The sequence below is a fragment of the Hoplias malabaricus genome, chromosome 2 (assembly GCF_029633855.1).
Source record: "Hoplias malabaricus isolate fHopMal1 chromosome 2, fHopMal1.hap1, whole genome shotgun sequence".
NCBI classification, from domain to species: Eukaryota; Metazoa; Chordata; class Actinopteri; order Characiformes; family Erythrinidae; genus Hoplias; species Hoplias malabaricus.
In genome coordinates this window covers 79,600,227-79,623,557 of record NC_089801.1, presented here as the reverse complement: position 1 = coordinate 79,623,557, position 23,331 = coordinate 79,600,227, and the positions used below count along the sequence as shown (strand labels likewise).

Sequence of the window (23,331 nt, the reverse complement as noted above, 5' to 3'; positions counted from 1 at the left end):
CAGGACTCTGTAATCGTCCCCTCTGTAGGACTATTAAAGTATTGTCTCATCTAAGATCAGCTCTGTGGAGTGAGTGTGTGGTCTGAGAGCATGGAGAAAAACACACTGGTCTGTACAGATAAACATCATCTCATACAAGAATGTACCCATAGTTACAGTGGCTCTTGCTTGGAGAAATGCCCTAAAAGTGTTGTTCCTTGCTGCTTGAGCCTGTGTATACACCAAAAAAAAAAAAAAGCTTTTCTTCTGCACAATTCTATATGTCACTGTTCTGTGTGAAGTTTTGCAATTGCCCCACGATTCAGGAGTTCCTGTATGTCAAAGAAAACCAGAGGTAATAAGCCTCAACCACAAACGAGGGCAGAATTTATACTAGGTGCAGACTCAGGTATTTGGGACAAGTGTAATAACGCCCTAATAAGCCATTAGCAGACATTATTAACTGGTTTGAACTAAAATAATGAAAGACTGTCTCTGATAGGAGCAAACTCATTTTCATCCGTGTTTCTTCATCAAGTTATAAAACAGACGTTATACTGACACCTACTGGTCTGGATGTTTGAGGTTCTGTACCAAAATCTCATTTAAAAATGGGCCTCTAAGGGAAAGAATGTAAGAAATACCAATTTAAACCAAGTTAAACCAATCATAAATATCTTATAGCTTATTTAAATTATTAACAGATGATAACTCACTTTGTGTGACAGGTTCCACTGCTGACGTCTGTTGTGTTTTGAGGCTCCATCATGAAGTTATCACAGACACAACTGGAGGCTGGACATGCTGCTTTCTGCTCGGTTGGAAGAGGTTTTGATTTAAAGCAATACTAGGATTCGGGAATATCTGAAATTCTTAAAAAAACATAAAGAAAATACATTTACCCCTGAACAAGTTAAAACTCATTACTTCAACAAAATCTTCCCCTTAGATTTCATTAGATTTGTTAGATTTCATCACTAATCGACACATGCTCACAACATTAGAACGTCTCGTGCGTGAGGAAAGTCAGACTACGATTATTCCAGCTTTTCCCAGAAACACAGTTAAACAGCTGCATGGCTATCAACATCTTTACACTGGTCAATCAAACTCAAACGTCAACACCTCATGATCCCTCCCAATAACTCATCCATAAATGATTATGAGTTCAGAGATCATCACATGGTTCACACATGAAGTAAAACACCAAGTTTCTGTTTCTCTTAAATATAAACAGTTCAAAAGAAACTAATGAACCTTAATATACTCTGAACATAACACTAAATGTTTAGGACCACTCAGTGATATCACTCTCAATCACAAAATGTCAAAATGACCTGCCAAATCTGCAGCATAATTTATCATCAGACAGAAATTGCACATTTGATTAGAGTCTCCAGCAGTCATTGTACATTAAATTACCACATCTTTACTTTACTTTTCTGTCCAATTATTTCTGGAAATACCTTGGAAGTAACTTTGGATAAAAGAGTTAGAAAAAGCCATAAAAGTAAGTATAACATAATGCATGTTGTGTATACTGAAGAAAAAAAAAGAAAAAAAGTTTCTATATTTGTGCCCAAGTATGAATATGTTTTATATAATTTTATATATATATATTTTTTTTTTTATTTTGTGCGCAATGGTTATTGCAACATGTTCTGATTTCGAAAGTCAGTGAGGTGGATTTGTATGTTTATGATATTTAATGACTACATGAATCTTCTAATAAAATAATATACATTTTTTATAACCCCGTTCCTATCTTATTTACATGGAGTTAGGTTTAAGCCAAAGGTTACTGTTTTCTGGTTACTGTTAGCTGTGATTGTGATTTCGTGTAAATTCCATGAGTAATTTTGGGGTCTCAGATCATTCAAACTGCATTTTGCCTCATTTATTCAGATCAACGTGTTTAAGTTGAAATTGTTTTGATGCACTGCTCCCAGAAACACTGTCACTGTCTGTAACCGCTTATCCAGTTCAGGGTCGCGGTGGGTCCAGAGCCTACCTGGAATCATTGGGCGCAGTCCCAGAAACACAATTTAAAAAAGAGTTATAACAGTTTCACTGCCGTACGTAGCGTCCATCTCTGTCGTTTATACGGCCTCAACTGTAACTGGTCTGAAAATCCGAAACATCCAAAAAATGAGTTTTCTCATATAAAACGATCCGTGGTTCAGACTGATCCGGACACAGCTTACCTCTTTAGGAGAGACCAAGTTTTTCCCCCGGTCCAGGCCGTGGTGTGGATAATAACGGTGGCTGCAGTGGGAAGCAGCTCTTGTTGGCGATTGGCTTAAAAACAACAAAAGTCTACGATCTGATTGGCTACAGTAGAAAATGGCTGCCAGCGAACCCGCCCACTTACACTCCCTACACCGAAGAGAGAAGGGTGTAGTCTTGAAACCGAAAGTAACGACATAAAACTGTAAATCATATTAAATAAATAACAGTTATAAAGTACATTAAACTATTATACAGTAAACACACACTGGGGTGTGGTTTTTGTTTGTCTTTATCAACACAATTAAAACAGAACAGGCTTCGCACAAACAGCTGCGTGTGCTGTCATTCTGTGACTGGTCAAAAGTGAACACTCACTCTGACCTCGTCTCCTTTCAGTTTTCAGGATGTGGGAGTGTTGTTCCGAAGGCTGAACTCCCAACATCACGCAGCGGTATGAACACTCACAGATAACGCTCACAATTTATTCATGTTTGTAAGCAAATGTTAAACTTAATTTCCTTCACATCGCAATACTTGTAATGGCTTTAAATTTATTTGGACTCATATATATCCGTATTATTAGAGCGTTTTAAAAATAAGACACACAACTCAACCATGACTAGGGCACAAACGCTAAGTGTTTATATGTATTCCAAGAATTAACAGATCTTTCTCTTAGGACACTGGAAAACTGCAGATTTGAGCATCATCTTTCTTTTAATCTTTTTAGTTTTAATAGTAACTCTCCAATGCAAGTGCTTTCTGAAATACTAGCTTTCAGCAACGCTCTTATGTTTTTAGGTAATATTTAATCATGTATATGTGTCCCTTTATTTAATCAGATGTTGATGTTTTCATTTATTTTCTCCCACATCCTTTATTTTTGTAATTGTAAACCACTTTGAATGAATGTATGAAAGGTGCTCTTTAAAAAATTGCCTTGCTGGGGGGGCGGGGGGATATTATTTAGATATTTAATCGGTTCCCTCAATGTAATAATCTGTTCATTCAATTTAATAATCCGTTCCCTCAATTTAGTAATTCGTTCCCTCAATTTAACAATTATTTTCAGACAGACATGACTCAGGCTGTGCATTAGGACACTAGTCTGATCTCTCCATTCCTTATTTACACACTACACCCACTGTTTACCACTGAAACATTAACAGTTGGTGTCGAGGAGGGAGTGAATCTGGTGGGACTCCATTTCGTTGTGAACTGAGCGAGTTTGTCGCGGCACATTCAGCTGGAGGTGGGACAGTGGGCTCCTGTTGTGCGGCACAGAGCCGCGGCCAAAATCACACCTCATTCTCAAAGTGTTCAGTAAAATCCAACTGACCTGCTACTGTCTTTATTTATCAATTACCACATTAAACAATAAATAAAACCTAACGGGGCTTTTGTGGACAGAATTAAGCCTGAACCGATGAAAATGAGACCAGACAATACCTCATATCGTCCACAAGAAAAAAAAAAGCTGGTCAGAACCTAATGTTGCCCAATTTGTCATCGTCCACAACACAGTCCCTGCTCCTCCAGTGGAAAAAGGACAGTTCCAGCTTCATGTGTCTCCTTCATCTTGTGTCTGTTTCTTAAAAGTATTGTACCTTTATTTCGTAGACTACGCTTTTGCTGAAGACAACACAGAATGAAGAAAATAGTTATCAGCAAACACCTCTGCAACAGTCTAAATTAATCAGATAATTACAAATAAGCAGCTTTACAGTGGCACTGACGGTGTAATCCTCTACACAGCGCTTTTTTTTTTTTTTTTTTTTTAACGTTCATTCTTGAAAAATATGACAGTAGCAAGTCAACTGTTGAGAATTGTTGAGAATGCAGCTTCAATTAAAAAAATAACATTATTAAATGATTTTTCAATAGACTTTATTCTCGTAATATAACTTTATCATAAATTATTTTGTTCTTGAAATAAGAAAACGTATTTTTTGTAAATATTTACTGTATTCTCAAAATATTACAATTTTATTATTGAGTATTTACTGTTTTCTAGAAATAAGAAAAATGAATTCACAAAAAGTTCACTTTAATTTTGAAAAATCATAACTTTATTATAATTCTATCCTCTAAATATTTTAAATTAATTACGGAAATGTTGATATTATTCTCAAAAAATGGCAGATTCAAGAAAAGTCAAAATATTGACTTGAGATCTTGAAACATTAGTGAAAAATTATTTTATTCTCAAACTCTTACACCGTTTTCTCTCATAATTGTAGACATTTACGCCGCGGTGACGCCGTCTACACTAGGATTTCCTGTGCGCGTCTACATCGCGGTTTACGGTAGAACGTGTGAGAGCGAGAGGGGGGACTCGCAGAAAAGAGCAGATACTGAAAATGAATAAGAAATGGAATTTAAAACATAATTCCACACAATTCACTACAGTTAATATTAAAAACAGACCTGAGTGGCTAAAAGAACGGTTTAAAACCCTTAAAAAGTCCAGAAAGGTCCATAAAATGGAGGGAATTCAGTTTCCCTGAGATTAAAATTAAACATCAAACTGTTACCAGAAAATCCCACTGTTGTATTGAAAACATGTCCTCAGGTTCACAGGGTGTAATATTTATGTGTGTTTCCTGTAAGAATTAGGAGTAATAGGCTTGAAAAAACTCAGATATTAAACTCCATAAAATGGTTAAATCAAACTGTCACCAGACCACTCCACTGCGGTCTTGAAGAACATGTTCTAGAGCACCCAGAGTATAATGTTCATACATTTTTACTGTAAGAACGTGAAGTAATCGCATTACAAACGTCATAAGAATAACAACACAATTCCATAAATTGAAGAATGCTGAAGGTCATGAAATGGTTAAATCAAACTGAATAGTAATATTTCAAATTTCCCAAAAAATTATGGTTAAATACAACTGTAATGTAAGTAGTGTAATAAAAAAAATTCAAACGAGCACAACACATACAAACAACATAAATTATGTTCATTCAAAGAGAAGACATAATTACAATAGAAAAAAATATTTTTTTATTTATAATAGCACTCACAATTTTACCATATATTGTGTTAGACGAGCTGTAGATGTGCGTTTATACTTCGTGTCTGTAGATGCACCATCTCTATTCAGATTCAACACTTTACAAATACATTTTAAATTCGAGACAGTGATTTTACAAATATATTCAATGTAAATTTAAACAAATGTATTTATTTTCGCATAAAATGATGATATATCTATGAAAACCAAACACGTGTTTATGAATGTAACTGTATTTGTACAAACTGCAGACCGTGAGACACAGAGTGTGATGTGTTCATTTGTGAACAGTGAAACATATCTGTGACTTGTGTTTAATTTGTGGATTAACATTTACGCATTTGTAAAGTATTTTGAGACTAATCTCTCTCCATAAAACTACCAGCAAAATCATTAAAGGAGGGAGAGGAGGTAAAGCGCTGCGGGCTCACACTGCCCCCCTGTGGCCCTCGTTGGAAATACCGCTCTTATTTTAAAACACTCATTCTTACACAGGTGCAGTTTTCGGCTCATTTTAGAGCGATTCCACTTTAACACTAGACTTTAACACTGAATGTAGACAGTATGTACCTCAAACATAAAGGTTTTATTTGGTTGTTCTGCGATAAAACAAGTCAATTTAAGTTTATTGTAAAATATGTTCCCAGGCGCTCCCTCTCTCTCCCAGTCCCAGAGAGAGTGAGTGATCTCGGCACATCGACTCTCTTTGTCTTCGTCTGAGTCTCTGCTATTGGTTTACAGTGGTGTCAATCACTTCTGACCCGCCCCCTCAGAGCTTTGAGCGAATCCCTGTGGAGAGCGGCGTCCAGCAGCGCACCCCTCCCCCGGGGAATAGGACCCCGCTCACAGCCGGCAGCCGCTCATTGGTCCACAGCTGCACTGAATCTAAGAAGGAACGCCCTCAACTTTGAATTCACGAAGACTTTACGTCAAAACTTACCATTGCCTGGGCGCTAGGAGCTCCAGAACAGTGCGTTACCGTTACTCAGGAAATAAAGGCACGTTTACTGTGGCGTGGTGAGTAAGGGATTGTCTTTTGGAGCTTTTCACCGGTGCGGCGCCTCTCTCCTGAGACTGTGTTTTTTTAAAGACAGAATTTGAAGAGATTTTACAGTCTGTTATGGTTTAAATGTCCGAGTTTAAATGTCGTCCTGCTCCAGGTGTAAACAGTCAGTACCGAGCAGGGGGCTGAAAGTCAGTGTGTGTGTAGTGGTGTTACTACTGAGACATATGAGGTGGTGTTGAGGGCTTTTTGATCAAATCATTTGACGCTATGAACTAATTAATGTTGATTAACAATAGAGGGCGTTTCTGTACAAAGGGTTTAATGGAAACTTTTACATCTGAACATAAAACTGTGCACTAATGTGACAAATGTTGTCTTCGAAAAACCCCTAATTAAAATAAAATACAACTATAAACATATAAAACCCAGCACAGAGGGGTTCAGTGAATGTGGTGGTGAGTGTGTGTAAGTGTGTGAGTGTGTGTGTGTCAGTGGAGACGCTGTAGAAGGACAGAGTGCCGGCCGGACAGTCCACATACACTCCTACTCTGTTAGATCTGGAGGGAGGAGGAGGGAGAGCAGTGCTGTTCTTATTGTGAAGGACAGAGTAACTGTGATTAGAGCAGAACAGACTCCAGGACGTTTCATTCTTAACACTTGTGTTTATTTTCTCCACCACAGCGTGTCGTTGTCGGCAGGATATTGAACACTGTCTCGGAGGGGGGGTCGTTTCCAGTGGAAAGGGACTGATCACCCCTTGAACCCCATCTCACCTGTTTGAGGAACGGGACACGGACCGACCTCCCGTCCCCTGACGTGCTGAAACTCAGGACAGGGAAACCTTCCCCAGCCCCAACAGTGCACTGCAATGACCCTCCTTTTGGTGAATTAATAGAGGCCTGAAACAAAGGGAACCAGACAGCTGCGTTCAATCAGACGAGTGGAAAAATACTGTCACTTTCCCCCCGAGGGGACGTTAAATAGAAATGAACTAGTCGACTTTAAACAACAATCACAAGCTCAACACGACAGGTCTGATAAAGCTGAAGAGCACTGTAATAGTAACACAATAAAACACAAACCAGAGGAGTTCCCATGGAAACCAGAGTGTCATGTGCTTATGGAGAGTGGAGAAAGGCAGCGCAGAAAGAGGCAGATAAGGAAAAGGCCCAGGAGCGTAAACACACATCAGACACCTCACATTAAAGAGAAAAGAAACAGTGATCTGTGGTCAGTTTTTGAATTTGCAGAAAGAATCCCTGGATGATTGGCCTCTTCCTCCTCCTCCTCCAGATGAAACAGCAGAAGAGGGAGAAGAGAATGCTGGCGATGAAGCCGTTATCAACCCTCCTCTAACCTCAGCTACTCCCCAGACACCACAAGCTCAACCCAACACCAAAGTGGTAGAAGGGATGAAGACGAGAGGAATCCTCCCCCATCAGCAGAAGGATAAAGGGTTTGAACGTTTGCAGCAACGTGCTAAAGTCCTGGAGGAGCAAATCAGAGCTGGAGGAAAGAAGCAGGAAAAAGAAAGCAGCAAGACCTCCTCCCACTGCAGCGCCTCAGGAAAAGCCCAGAGGGACCGAGCACCTCGCTTCAAACACAGAGTTTCCAGGTGATGGGGCCTAATGGGGCAGACTGTGTTTTCACACGTGAAGATGTATGTGAAGATCTCCCTCCGATTTCAGAGGGAGGACCGGAGTTTGTGACCGGGTGGAGACCTTCTGTGAATGAACTGACAGAAGTATGTGGACACACGATGAAACTGGAATGGACTAAAGTACAAGGGGATCTTCCTTTTCCCGAAGACGTACAGTAAAGGGGGGGCACCCTGGATCACCCTCTCAAGTCTCAGTGACTGCCCTCTGTACAAGGATCGAAGCAGCGTCTCCAGTTCAGACTGAATCTGGACAAACTGTCTCAGTGCGAGCAGAAAGAAGGACAGACTGTCGCTGATTATCTACATGAACTGGAACAACTCCACGAAGCTCACTCCGGACTTCAGAAACCCGCCGACTGTCCCGGAAACGACAGGAGCCCGTGGGAAAGACACTTAAAAGAACGCTTCATGAGTGGTTTGAAATCCGACATTCAGACGAAGGTGAGAGACGACTGTGTGGAAGTGGACACAGGACGACTACAGACCGTCCTGGCCTTTACACGTCGAAAAAAGACTGACTGAGAAAGTGAAGAAAGGACAACAGAAGAGAGAAAAGGAGCTGCACCGACTGCAGTGTGCGGTGCTGGAGGCGGCAAAAGCTGGTTTCAGAGGAGACAGAGGAAGAGGTGGAGGACGTGGAGGAGGTGGCACTGGCTTCAGAGACTTCTCTCAGTACAAGAGTTACAACTGTAAAGAAGTGGGACACACTGCTGTTAATCGTCCTGAGAACCAGCAGCGAGAGAGACACAGCTTGAGGGAGAGGAGGCATGAATCACACAGGGATCAGAACACACACCACACACACATCATAAAAACAGGGGCCTTACACCCGACCCACGTTTATCAGGGAGGAAAACATCTGTATTGGGGGCGGGTGGAGCTCCTTTAATGGACTCTTACACTGAGGAGCTTTGGTGTCACCGTGCAGGAAGTGACACAGCCCTGAAACATGCTTTCCTTCTATCACCAAACTGCCCTGTGGATCTTTTAGCTCGGGACCTAATGTGTAAATTAGGAATGAAAGTGTCAAGCACGAAGGTGGGTGTTGAGATAAACGTGTTACATTTGCCACAAACTCCATCCGATCTTACACAGGTGTGGATGGGACGGCAGTTAGAAAAATCAAACCTGTGGTTCCCCTTTTTAAATCATTTACGGGCAACATTTAATTACGATAACGTCACAACCTCAGGGGATGTGCAGTGCACTGCTAGTGTGGAGACCTGGCCTGTTGATGTGGAACAAATGTGTGTCCCAAGGTAGAGACAGTGTGTTAGTCTCTGTAACCACTCTATTTACTGGAGAGCAGTGGATGGACTGCACAGTAAATTTAACCTCAGATCAGAGTCAGTGGTTTCGAGGGGAGGTACCTCACATTTTCTCAGCAAAGGGAAACAATAAACAAAGGAAAGACATGTCAAATTTCATTTTAACTTGTTTAACAATCACTGATTGACAGCCGAGTGAAACTGAACATTGGGAATATTCAAAGACGTCCAAAAACACACAGAACAACAGTAAATGTGTCATTCTCAGCCCGAGCTGAAGTGTCACTTTTGTCTCAACAAATCAGCGTCAGTAAAGAAGCAGATTTTCTAGACGCCATTGAACCTTGGCTGTGGTCCAAAGGCAAATATGATGATGGTCTTATGAAAGGAGCTCCAGAATTAATAATCACTCCAGAAAGTGATTACAGGCCGTGCACAGCACAGCTCAATATTCTCTGAAAAAGAGGCCATCGATGGAATAACCCCTGTTTTGAACAGTTTGTTGGAGAGAGGGATTATTATGGGATGTCCGGACTCACCGTGTAGATCTCCAATTTGGTCTGTAATAAAATCAACGGCTCCAGGAAAAACCAGAGCAGTGGGGCTTTGTTCAAGACTCGCAAGCAGTAAACAAGGCTATTTGTGCTCGAGCTCCAGAAGTTCCAAACCCACACACTGTTCTGAGTCAGGTCCCAGAAAATTCACAGTGGCTCTCAGTGATTGATTTGGAAAATGCTTTTTTCAGTCTGAAAGTGCACAAAGACTCTCAGGTTTGGTTTGCTTTCTCTTTTCAAGGGAAATCACACACATTCACACGTGTCCCACAAGGATACGCTGAGTCACCCTCTTTTTTCAGTACAGCCCTGAGGGGTAACTGAGCTAAGCTCTCTCTCCCAGGTCCTAGTGCACTTCTACAGTACGTAGATGATCTTTTGAGATGTTCTCCTGATCAGAACACCTGTGTAACTGACACTGTCTCTCTGCTTCATTTCCGAGCACAGAACGGCCACAGGGTGGAGAGGGACAAGATGCAGCTTGTGCAACCAACAGTCACACATCTGGGACATGATCTGTCAGCAAAGGGAAAGTCACTGTGTGCAGAAAGAGTCTCTGAAATCGCACACAACCAACTACAAAAAAGCAGCTCCTCTCTTTTCTAGGTTTGACTGGATACTGCAGAATGTGGATTCCAAATTATGCACAAACCTCTGCTCCACTACACGACACGGCACATAAAAAGAGTCTAACGGCCTCGTCCAAAGAAACCTGGACCCCTGAAGGGGAGGAGGCGTTTGTAAATCTAAAAATAGCCCTTCAGAACGCACCAGTGTTAGCTCTGCCTGATCCAGACAAACCTTTTGAACAATTTGTAGATGAAAAACAAGGCTCCATGACTTCTGTTCTCTTACAAGAACACGGTAACAAACTTCAACCAGTGGGCGGCTAGACACCGTAGCTCAGGGCTATCCCTACTGCTTAAGAGCCGTAGCAGCAGCAGAGAAGGCCATCATAGCTTCTAGAGAGATAGTGGGGTATGCAGACATCACCCTACACCTTCCACACGCAGTGTCCATGATCTTTCTGGAAAAACAGACATCACATCTCAGTGCAGCCAGGTGCCTCAAAAATCACACGTTATTGACAGAAATGACAAATGTTACAGTAAAAAGGTGTACAGTGTTGAACCCAGCTCCTCTCCTTCCCACAGAACAGGACGGGGAGCCCCATGACCGTCTGCACACACTGGACCTCGTCTGCTCTCCACGACCTGAAAGATGTTCCACTGGATAATCCTGATTTAATCCTCTATGAAGATGGATCCAGCTACAAAGACTCTAAAGGCGTGACAAAAACAGGGTTTGCTGTTGTTACACTAACAGACACTGTGTTTACAGGCAGCCTACCTTCCAGTTTTTCAGCACAGGCTGCTGGACTAGTTGCACTGACTGAGGCATGCACACTAGCCAAAGAAAAGGCAGTCACCATCTCCACAGACTCCAGGTTCAGTTACGGGGCTGTTCACAGCTTTGGGACCTTGTGGAAACAAAGACATTTCCTAACATCATCAGGTAAGGCCCCTGCACATCACATACTAGTGTCAGCACTTCTGGATGCCATTCTTTTACCAAAACAGGTGGCAGTAGCACATGTTCACGCACACACAAGTGATAAAACCCCAGGAGCATTGGGGAACGCGAGAGCAGATGCTGCAGCTAAGAAGGCAGCGTCTGACCCTGGGGTGTTTTTAATACAAGCCCCCATTGTTGAACCTCAGGATGTTACACCTGAGGAAATTCAAAAAACCAGAACAGCTAAAGATGTGAAAACATGGGGAAACTCAGGGCGTACGTTTAATGGGAAAATCTGGTTGGGACCAAACAACGAACCATGTCTACCCTCCTACTACTTTCCTTACTTTGTGAAAATGGCCCATGGAGTGGAGCACTGTTCGAGGGGAGGAACGGTAGACGCAGTAAATCAACAGTGGTTTGTAAAAGGCTTCTCAAATTACTCACAACATTTTTCAAAAAAGTGTCTCACCGTCTGAAGGTGAACTCAACAGGAGCCGTTTCATATGAACACACACATGGACATCCAGAACCTGACATGGCTTTTGATCACCTACAAATGGAGTTTATTGAATTAACACCACGTCTGAAAAAGAAATATGTGCTTGTGATCGTTGACATGTTTTCAAAACGGGTAGAAGCTTTCCCCACTTCTCACCAAGACGCACTAACGGTAGCAAAAATACTGTTGAGGGAAACTGCCCCTAGGTTCGGCGTTCCTAGGAAAACCTCATCTGACAATGGGCCATCGTTTGTTAGCAACATTTTAACACACATCAGTGAAGTAACTGACATGCCACTACACAAACACTGTGTCTATCACCCTATGAGTGCAGGGGCGGTAGAAAGAGCACATGGCACAATAAAACAACACCTGATTAAAGTGTGTCCAGAAACAGGGCTAAATCGGGTGGAAGCCCTGCCGCTGGTGTGTGCACGAGTCTGAGACAAAGAGTGTGGTCCAGGACCAAACTCTCCCCTTTCCAGATAATGTTTGGCCGTCCGCCAAATACAGGATGTGCTCCAAAAGAGAAACGCTGGCCTTGGAAGACGATCACATGCAAAAATACTGTGCAATGTTGTGTTCTGTTTTGTCTGAGGTGCACAGGAGGGTGAGAGTGTCTCTACCGAGCAGTTACAGGACACACGGTGAAGCCTGGGGATTGGATCCTGACTAAAGTCTACAGGAGGGCGAACTGGAAAGTGGATCGCTGTCAAGGACCGTTCCAGGTGCTCCTGACTACTCACACCGCAGTGAAGATTGCTGAGAGGGACACGTGGGTCCACATCTCACACTGTAAAAGAGCCCCAGCCCCAGAACAGACACCACAGATTCACCAGGGCAGGACAATTTCACATCTTGTTCAACCTCTGCAAGGTGACAGCACTCATCTTCATCTGCATCGTCCTGACAGCGTCCATCTGGATGACAGTGAAAATGCGCAGGGAAGAAAAACCTGAGACTACAGAGAGGTTCATAGACTGCAGTGAAAATGTTTACTGGCGATATGTGAACTTCACAGTGAAGACAACTGGTAATGACCATGACACATGCCCTGTGTGTTCACTAACCCCACATTCCAGCACTGATCCTTTTGAATCTTCAGTTTCTGAAAATACATTTGATGAAGTGAATAAAGCGTGGATGGGTTTAGACACAAATTAGTTATAATCTCACCAGCAAATTCATTCAGGAACATTTTAATCCCCATTCTCCATTCTCAGTCCATCTTCTTCACTTCACTAAGAGGTTCCTCTATGAGACAGAACTCTTTAAAACCACCTCCTGTATCGAAACTGAACAAACAAATCACTCAGTTTAAATGTGATGACTGTTACAATGTTTTACTGCTGTTTTTAATGAGAATTTATGAAACTGTTGCAGAAAGTCTAACATGTAACAGCTGATGTTCAGTTCTTGTATTAAACATTTATACATTATTTTCTCCTCTTTTAACCTCTGTGTGCAGTAATGTGAGTTTCCTTGTGCAGATCCTAGAGTTTCTGTATGTTCTCAGTGTCCTTAGAGACAAGGGGAGGATTGTAGTGGAAGTGTTTATGTCTCTGTTAAAGACCCTGTGCTTGTTTTGTCTCTATATTCATTTCTAATCATCAACAGAACTCAGAAACTAAGTGAATGTCGGGTCAGTCTCGAGGTCAGTGCTTTATCAGAAACAAAACATTCTGTCCTCCATCTTGTTTATCAAACTGGGACGTCTCTAAGGAAACGAAGCTTGCAGAAACTTAGAGTGATGATCTCATGCTTATGACGTATAAACTACCTTCATAAACTCTCTGTGAAAACATCCTCTCTGTCCTCATTCACATAGTGCTCTGAGCTACTGTGTGTGGACCACCTTAAGGTTAATAAACTACTCTCTGATTGTAAATGCTCTGTTAGAGTTCAGTTCTTAACACTTGTGTTTATTTTCTCCACCACAGGAGCAGGCTGAGGAAATGGAGCCAAGCGTGTTTGTTCTTAGAGGTGCCAAGTGGTTTAAAATATGTGACAGTGTCTCGTCGTCGTGGGTCACTAGCAAATCAGGATCTGAACAATCAGGTACCGGACTCTGACTGAGCATCTCCATAACAGCAGGAGGACTGATGTTTTTAAGGCTCTGGAATGTAAACTGGCGTTGATTGATGCTGCCCTCGCTGTTGACATGAGAGCAGAAAATCAAAGAACACAGCTTTATGGTCAGATACACACAGATCACGATAGATGAGCAGAACCAACACAGGTTTAAAACAGCAGAGACCAACAGTGTCAAACACTCAGACGATGACATCATCACTGGGCGTAACTGTCACGAGTATCAAAGGGTTAAATTTTATGAACCAACTTTTGAAGTTTCTCACAAACCGTGTTCAAAATCTTCATCATAGTCTTCACAGCTCGAGACATGAGAACATATGAACACAGTTATTTATCGTGATTCAGACCAGCTCTCAATAGTTATGGTCAAAAATGTCTTTTAAATAAACTTCCTCTCATTTTTCTTACTCTGTAAATAGACACAAAGTCAGTTAGTCCTTGTGAAGCCTCACTGGCCCAAACTCCCTCAGACTCAGTGTGTACTTACACCCACCTCCTATTAACTAATGTTACATGTGTACATTCTCCTCTTGGTACTTTGACTGTGTGGGATGTAATGTCTATCCACACATGGGCTTGGCCTTTAGACCTTGTACTTGAAAGCTTTGCCTTGTTGAGCCTCATGGGTCCAGCTGCCCAGTTTTTTCTGTGCTTTTTTACACATTGTTATTCATATTTAAGGCTCTCTTTAATGTTAAAATGTTGCCAGGCAACCAGACTAATTAAATGGCATAACATCATGTTATAAAATGTCATAATAATAAGAATATAATAATATTGGAAATAACCAGGCATCGTGAATATACACATTGACATTCAGTGTTTAAACAAACACACCTTTATGAATTAAACTCTACACTTTGGGGTGTTATATTTGTGCTACACCTTCTGTAAAATCAATATCAGATTCTTGATAATCTGACAATTAAAACATAAAAATGCCATAGGACATTTACTCCACAGTTAATGTTTCTACATATTCATCACGTCATGTGCTATATTCACAGGATTATGACAAAACAGTTCCACAGTGACATTTCTTAATCTTTAGGATTCTGAGAGTCTTTTACACTGTGTCTTCAATAAGACTTTCAGATGTTTGAGACTCTTTAAAAGTAAAAAGATAATGTCCAATGAATTAAGCCAAATACGCAATTTCTCCACACATTCTATCATCTCCAATGCTATGTTTATAGGGCCATTATAAAAAAAACAATTCCACTGTGACATTTCTTCATCTTCAGGACATTAATAGTGTGTTATATTGTGTCTTCAGTGAGACTTTCAGATTTTTGAGACACTTTGAAAATAAAGAGATAATATCCACGAAATTAAGCTAAACGTGTAGTTTTTCCATGTTATGGAAGGTGTGTTCGTACTTTGCCATCTAGCGGCGACAGAATGCAACTACTGCACCATTAAAAGTGGAATAGAGTCCGAATAAGAAACTGGCGAATAAGTAACGAACTGAGTATGTACCTCAAAGTGCCCGACCTATAGTAATAATTTGTCTGTCACAAAACATAAAGGTTTTATTTGGTTGTTCTGCGATAAAACAAGTCAATTTAAGTTTATTCTAAAATATGTTCAAAGGCGCTCCCTCTCTCTCCCAGACCCAGAGAAAGTGAGTGATCTCGGCACCTCGATTCTCTTTGTCTTCATCTGAGTCCCTGCTATTGGTTCATAGAGGTGTCAATCACTTCTGACCCGCCCCCTCAGAGCTGTGAGCGAATCCCTGTGGAGAGCGGCGTCCAGCAGCGCACCCCTCCCCCGGGGAATAGGACCCCGCTCACAGCCGGCAGCCGCTCATTGGTCCACAGCTGCACTGAATCTAAGAAGGAACGCCCTCAACTTTGAATTCACGAAGACTTTACGTCAAAACTTACCATCGCCTGGGCGCTAGGAGCTCCAGAACAGTGCGTTACCGTTACTCAGGAAATAAAGGCACGTTTACTGTGGAGTGGTGAGTAAGAGATTGTCTTTTGGAGCTTTTCACCGGTGCGGCGCCTCTCTCCTGAGACTGTGTTTTTTTAAAGACAGAATTTGAAGATGGGTTTAATGGAAACTTTTACTTTTATCTGAACATAAAATTGTGCACTAATGTGACAAATATTGTCTTCGAAAAAAAACCCTAAATAAAATAAAGAGCAATTATTAACGATTCCTAATGAAAACAAGTGCACAAGTGTAGTACAATAGGAAACAGTGCTTAAACAGTGAGTGTGTGGCTGTGTTTGCGCTGCTGCTGCTGCCCTCGTGTGGTGCACATGTGTAAATGCGACCGGCACAAATCTGTGTGGAGACACTGACCGGTCGATCACGATAAAAACCGGCCTTTTCCGGTCACGGACGATCAGTCTGTGCATCTCCACTGTTGGTACATGATTATATAAACTGATTATATAAATAAAGCTCTTAATAGCTGTGGAGTTAGTCATGGGAACATTGGGTCTTTTTCTTTCTTTTTTACCAGAGAAATCACTGAGGATCTTTTGTGTTTACATTCTCTTATAGTCTTTACTCTCATACATTCAGCTTGTTGTTGCAGTGAAACACAACAGAATATTCTTCTTCAGTAACAGGGTGTGACCGCCACATTCTCACTGCTTTAAAATGTGAGAAAATGTTGAATTTTATTCAGAATCCGTTACTAGACCCGTTACTAGGGCTTCAGGGTGTGTGTGTGTGTGTGTGGAGATGCAGTAGAAAGACAGACTTCTGTTTTTTAAGAGATTTATTAAATGTTCATAATATTAAACTTTAATAAAAGTATATTTCAGAATTCTTCTTTTCCACCAACAAACATCACTCTTTCATTTCCCCCCACAACAAACCCCCAGAATCCAATCTCACAGAAAGGAGAAGAGTTTCTTAGAGAAGCCCCATCTTTTCCTTCTGTTCCTATGTTTGTGTTTCCTTTCAGCTTTAAGACACATCTCTTAACCCCCGTCCACTCAGCATCAACACACTGTCTGTGCTCAGTTTACACCATTAACCAGATTAACAAGAACAAAGACAGTTCAGTGTTAGCCCACACTTACATTGTGTTTGGCGTCGTTTGAAAACTAAATATTTAATATTTACAAATATCTGAAGAGTTCTGGAGGTGGAAGTGCACTATGACGAGGGTCTGTGTTTACACTGACGACACAGATGAACACAACCCACCCGTTACACCCTGATCCCCTCTGTCCTCTTTCCTCCTACAGGAAACACCTTCACTCACTCACACCCTCACTCCTTCATTACAGAGTAACAATAGAAACCTCTCCCATGTTCTGGGCTAAGGCTGGTTCTCTCTGTTTGAAGCTATATTTCCTGCTGTAGAGAAGAGGCGTTCAGATGGTGTTGAGGAGCCTGGGATACAGAAGTAGGACCGAGCTGGACACGTCAGAGACAGAGAATCCACTGTTTTGTAACTGACTCCCCATAGATTTGATGTGAGAGACGATGGAGACCAGCACACAGTGTAAATAAACACAGCGCTTTATAACGAGAGAAATCAAATAAACAGCTGAAAAATCCTGTTTACATCAGGGATATAAAAGAGAGAGAAGTGCAGGGGTGTAGTGTTCACTCAGATCCAGGTTTTATCACTGTTTTGTCCCTGAAGAGTCTCTCTGCTCGCTTTCTTTTACAAACTGAGCTTCATTTCTGTTTCATCGTCTTTTGTGATTCTCCTCACATTTTAAAGCAGCAGCTCGTTTGACAGAAAAGACCAATCAAAACAATAGATCACACACAGCACTATTTTATCTGACACAAACTCACTGAGGAGTAATAAGAAAGATAAAACCCAGCACAGAGGGGTTCAGTGAATGTGGTGGTGAGTGTGTGTAAGTGTGTGAGTGTGTGTGTGTCAGTGGAGACGCTGTAGAAGGACAGAGTGCCGGCCGGACAGTCCACATACACTCCTACTCTGTTAGATCTGGAGGGAGGAGGAGGGAGAGCAGTTCTGTTCTCATTGTGAAGGACAGAGTATCTGTTATTAGAGCAAAACAGACTCCAGGACTTTTCATTCGCTCCAAACCTACTGTCAGCACTGAGTCCTTTTCTCCTGATTGATTTATACGCCACTGAAATATCAACCCCTCCCCCAAGCCACTCAGTTTCCCAGTAACAGCGTCCAGTCAGACTCTCTCTGCACAGAACCTGCTCCCAGTCACTGAATCTCTCTGGATGATCAGGATACGACCGTATCTCCATCACACGCTTCACCTTCCTGTTCCCCTCAGACAGAGAGAGGTGTTTGTTCACTGTGTTTGGGTCCAGTGTGAGCTCACAGGCATCTGCACACAACAAGATACACAACACACAATGGTACCAAATTAAAATAAGAATACACTAATAAAGGTTTATAAATGGTTTAAAAGCCTGTTATTACATGGTTATTAATGACACTGTGAACGCTTTAAAAGTGATTAATAATCCTTTGTAACACAGAGAAAGGAAGTGTGACAGTGAACTCTTTTGTGTCTAATACTGAAAGTGTGAGAGAACTTAGTGAAAATGTGGAGGTAAAGAATAAGCTCAGACCTGAGAATGTGAGTTTAGTCATTTCACATGTTAAGGTTCACCACATTATCATTAGAGTGGTGGTGGGTAATTCATTAAAGGGTTAAACTCATTAACAAATATGTGCTGGAGTTGACAGGGTTAATGTCGACTGATAGAGGAGGTATGGTGAGGTCAGTATTTGGCAAGATCTGAAGTTTAACTAGATGGATGTTGGTGCATTATTTGGCAAACTACAGGTCACTGGTGCTCTTTATATCTGTCTTATAACTGATTATTAATGTGTTAACAACATAACTATTAATAATTAAACCATTTATAAACCTTAATAAGTGAAGTCTTAATCTGAAGTGGTACCTAAAAAACACACAAACAACACAAAATGAGACACAACGAAAGTAAAGAGAAAGAGCAGGAGAGAAAAGGAAAAGTGAAAGTGAAACAGAAAAAGCAAAAGAGGAAGAGAGAGAGAGAACCTACATTTTCTTGGTCCTGGTTTTATCCTGATCTCTCCTCCATGCTCCAACCTACAACACACACACACACGCAGTTGTGAGTTGATGGTTGTGTTTGAGTGGTGTGTGTTCTCACTGTTCTCTCTGAGCCCCACATTCAGCTTCATTACAGCGTCATTCATTGATGTCATTTTTGGAAACAGAAGAAAGATCATCATCTGTGGTGTTTCATCCTCTCTGTCTTTTTATCACAGAGAAATATTCTGTTTCTCTTTCTCTGTGTTTCATTTCCACAATTTCCCTCGTTTCCTCTCAGCCTTCAACACAGAATAATGCAGCAGAGTCGCTCTTCTACAACTGCTCCATTAAACCCTTTCTAGATCCTACACTCAGCTGCTCATTTATTAGGTTCTTCTGCCTTGTACCTGCTCTCACTGACCATTTCATCACAGACCCCTACACTGCCCGACCAACACAACTCACACACTCTAATATTTCACTGGACCACCTTTAGCTTTGATTACGCTCCACATTCACCACGGCTCTGTTTCTACAACCTTCTACAACACCACAACATTTATTTCCTCCAGAGCTGCCTTCATTTTTGGTGGAGATCTTGTATTGACGACGGGAGAGTCAGACCACTCCGTAAAGTCTTCTCCAGCACATCCCAAAGACTCTCAGTGGGTTCAGGTCAGGACTCTGGGGTGGTCAGTTCATGTGTGAAAATGATTCCTCACTCTTTCACAATCTGAGCCTAATGAATCTTGGTGTTGTCCTGGAACAATTCACTGCTGGGACGACCTGGTCATTCAGTCCATTCAGGTCCTCAGTGGATTTCATTTTACTGCCACACACCACTGCTGAGTCTAGACCTGACCCACTGAAGAGCCCCAGATCATAACACTGCTGAGTCTAGACCTGACCCACTGAAGACCCCCAGATCATAACACTGCTGAGTCTAGACCTGACCCACTGAAGACCCCCAGATCATAACACTGCCTCCAGAGGCTTGTACAGGGGGCACGGTGTATGACGGCAGCATCACTTCATCCACTTCCCTTCTGACCCTGACACCCCCTTCGCTCTGGAATAGGGTCAGTCTGGACTCATCAGATCACATGACCTTTCTCCACTGCTCCTGAGTCCAGTCTTTATGCTCCATAGCGAACTGAAGCCTTGTTTTCTGATTAATCTCTAACACTGAGCAGTGGTTTTCTAAAGACCACACTGCTATTTAGTCCCAGTCCTGTGGGAAATGCTCTTACTTTCACTGTTAAACACAGCAGTGAGTTCTACTCTCCATTTTATACCATTCTACTTCACCAAGTGTTTGTGTGATCTCTTATCAGGATCATTCAGGAACAACAAAACACACAGTTGAACAGAACTGATGGTCTGCAGCTTCACAGATAAACACAAAAACTCTTAGAGAATCTAAACTGAAACGCCCCGAATAACAGAATAACTTTAGGAAGAACACAGATTTGACAAAACTTTTACATTACACTTCCCAGACTCTCTGTAGATGACATTAAAATATTAATAACCAAAGAGTCAATGGCTGTATATCACTATAATAAATAAAGCTCTGCTCTGGTTTGTAGCCTATTTGACTGATAACACCACTCTGGGTATATAGTCTTCTCTTCAATCTGTTGACCATTGATCCGGACCCATTTAGATGCCCCAAAATGATAGGAATACAGAGATAATGATGAACTAGTCAACTCAGTTTCAGGATGCAGCAATAGTGTAGGATCTTTCAGTCTGAAGTGTTTCAGCATTGAGGTCGTAGAACTGTTGTACCAGAGTACTCCCTTACTTCCCTAAACACTGAATGTACAGTCTTCAGCCTGACAACAGTTACACTGAACAGTGGAGACAGAGTGGTGAAGGGTGGTACTCTAACCATTAAATACTACTAGAGCAGAGCAGTGGATAAATGAAGAAGGAACAATGAGCTGTAAAGCTTTATAGAAATACAATAACAGCAGATGACATCAGTAACTGAACACACACAAATACAGAAAGCTGCCCGTACCTGAGTGTGTCCAGTCTGCAGTGTGGATCCTCCAGTTTAACAGAGAGCAGCTTCTCTCCTGTGTCTCCTGGGTGATTGTAGCTCAGATCCAGTTCTTTCAGGTGTGAGGGGTTTGAGCTCAGAGCTGAAGCCAGAAAAGTACAGCCTTCCTTTGTAACTAAACAACCAGACAATCTGCAGAGAGAGAGAGAGCGAGAGAGACAGAGAAACAGAGAGAGAGGGAGAGAGAGAGGTAAAGTGAGAGATGTGGTATTTACTCAGAGCAAAACAAGCTGCTGTTTAGAATGAAATCAACAAGCACCAAATTCTGTTTAATTTACAAAAACAGCAGTATCAAACAGGTTGAAATCTAAAGGTAAAAGTTATAAAAAATGTTTAAAAACCTTAACATAATTAATAAAAAGACCTGGATGTTTGTTTTCATAAATCTAAGACATTTTAGAGTCTGTTCAAAACCTCGCTCAATAGAAATGAAATCAAATCATAACACAACATTATCACAACACAAGTGTCCCACAGAGGGGTTATTACTAGAAGTAAATATACAGACATTAATCCAGTAAAGGTTTATATACTATGACCTCCCTGTTTAAGTTATGATCCTAATATTATTCTTTTACAAAGGTTTTGTAATGGGAGGTTTGTGACAGTTTGGGGGCAGAGTCAGGGCCATTTCTCTCAGTGAATGCTATTGGCTGATGTCTCCTAGTTCTGTGACTGCCTCATACACTGTATATGTCCCTCCTACTGGGAGAAGCAGAGCTGCTATTTTCCCTGGGGACAGCACCATGGATAAACAGAGTGGAGATAAGGTCATATTTCACTGTCTACAGTGAGTTCAGATCATAGTAATATGTGATAAACCTGTGGAAATGATGTTCACTGCAGGAAGATGTTAGAAATCTATGAGGTTGATTCTCTGAATCATTTGCCAAGAGTCAATCCGTACTTCCAGATGCTCAAAGAATAGATTTGTTCGTGAGTCGACTCCTGTTCACTAGCTACATTTACTTTGTGTTCCACCCGCTCTCACTGCACAGACATGCTGTGGGACGGCCTTGGAGCCATACTCTGAAAATTTACAAACTGTCACAAACCTCCCATTTCAAAACATTTAAAATGAAGAGGGTAAAAAAGCTTTGAGAATAAAAAAAAACAGACAGTTTGAGAGTGAGATTATGATCTGTGTGTGAGTGCAATTCCTCTCTCTCTCTCTCTCTCTCTGTGCTCATGGGTTTCACATTTGCGATTAACTAACACAGTTTTAAAAAGGTACAGATTTAAATGTTCCACCTGGTGTTACTGCGTCCTCTATTTTTGACATTGATGTGACGCCATATGTTTCCTTTTACAGACACAGACACACATTAAAAAGTACTTGTGTTTTAATCCCAATGGAGTGTAGCCTTGGCTAATGGTTAGAGACCGGGCTTGGTACCGGAAGGTTGCTGGTTCAATCTCCAGGTCCAGCAGGAACATCCATGGCTGAAGTGTCCTTGAGCAAGGCACTGAACCCCAAATGCTCTGGATGTGTGTTCACTGCCACAGATGGGGTAAATGCGATGGACACATTTCATTGTACGTTATACAATAACAAATAACTGCACATCATACATTATATATTACATTATGTAAATTATAATCTAGTAATCCAGTCTTTTCCGTAATATTTTATACTAGAGCTTAATTATTTTTTTTTGTAATATATGAAGTCATATTTGTGAGGAGTAGAAAATGAAGAATAAAATCCCAGAACTCTGACCTGAGTGTCTCCAGTTTACAGAGTGAACTCTTCAGTCCAGCAGAGAGCTTCTCCACTCCTGAATCCTGCAGGTCATTGTTACTGAGGTCCAGTTCTTTCAGGGAGGAGTTCACCAGTAAAACTGAGCCCAGATCTTCACAAGACTTTTCCCCAGGTTTACACCCAGTTAGTCTGTAAAGAGAGAGGACATTACTCACTGAATAGTTACAGGAACATTTCTGAAAGGATTAAGAAAGACATGTTGATTTCATTTAGAGGAGAAACAAACAAACAACAACAAAAACAAAGTAAAAAATCCAACTGTGACTCATGTTTCCTCCAGTGGGGAGAGAGAATGCTTCATTTAAACATTAAAACACACAGTTTAACAGAACAGAACTGAAGCTTCACAGAAACCTCTTAGAGCAGCTAAAGAGAAATGCCTCAAATAACAAGATAACTTTAGGAATAACAGAGTTCAGTCTGATCTTTTACATTACACTGATCAGACTCTGTGTAGAACACATTAAAAGATAAAAAAAAAAAAGAGTCAGAGTCTGTATATCACTATAATAATAAACCTCTGCTCTGGTTCATAGCCTGTATGACTGATAATATCACCATGGGGAGAGTCTGCTGTTGACTGTTACTCCAGCAGTGGAAACACTTTACAGAAGTCCTGAAGTGTTCAGAGAGCAGAGATAATGTAGGAGATGATCTGATTTTTGTGAGTAGTGAATTATAATGTA

At 41.3% G+C, this 23,331-nt stretch overlaps 1 protein-coding gene and 1 long non-coding RNA gene across 2 annotated transcripts in view; one reads left to right on the top strand and one right to left on the bottom strand.

Moving 5' to 3' along the window:
• Positions 1-745, bottom strand: part of LOC136678326 (NACHT, LRR and PYD domains-containing protein 3-like) — a 41,265-nt gene extending 40,520 nt beyond the window's left edge. The window contains exon 1 of the mRNA XM_066656348.1: positions 696-745. Coding sequence (XP_066512445.1) covers positions 696-745 — 50 coding nt within the window. The remainder of the gene's footprint in view (positions 1-695) is intronic.
• Positions 746-10,949: 10,204 nt separating this feature from the next.
• On the top strand, positions 10,950-15,111 carry LOC136687386 (uncharacterized). The gene is made up of 3 exons (XR_010800462.1): positions 10,950-11,231; positions 12,340-12,766; positions 13,674-15,111. It is a non-coding gene; the product is annotated as an uncharacterized lncRNA (long non-coding RNA).
• Positions 15,112-23,331: the final 8,220 nt, after the last annotated feature.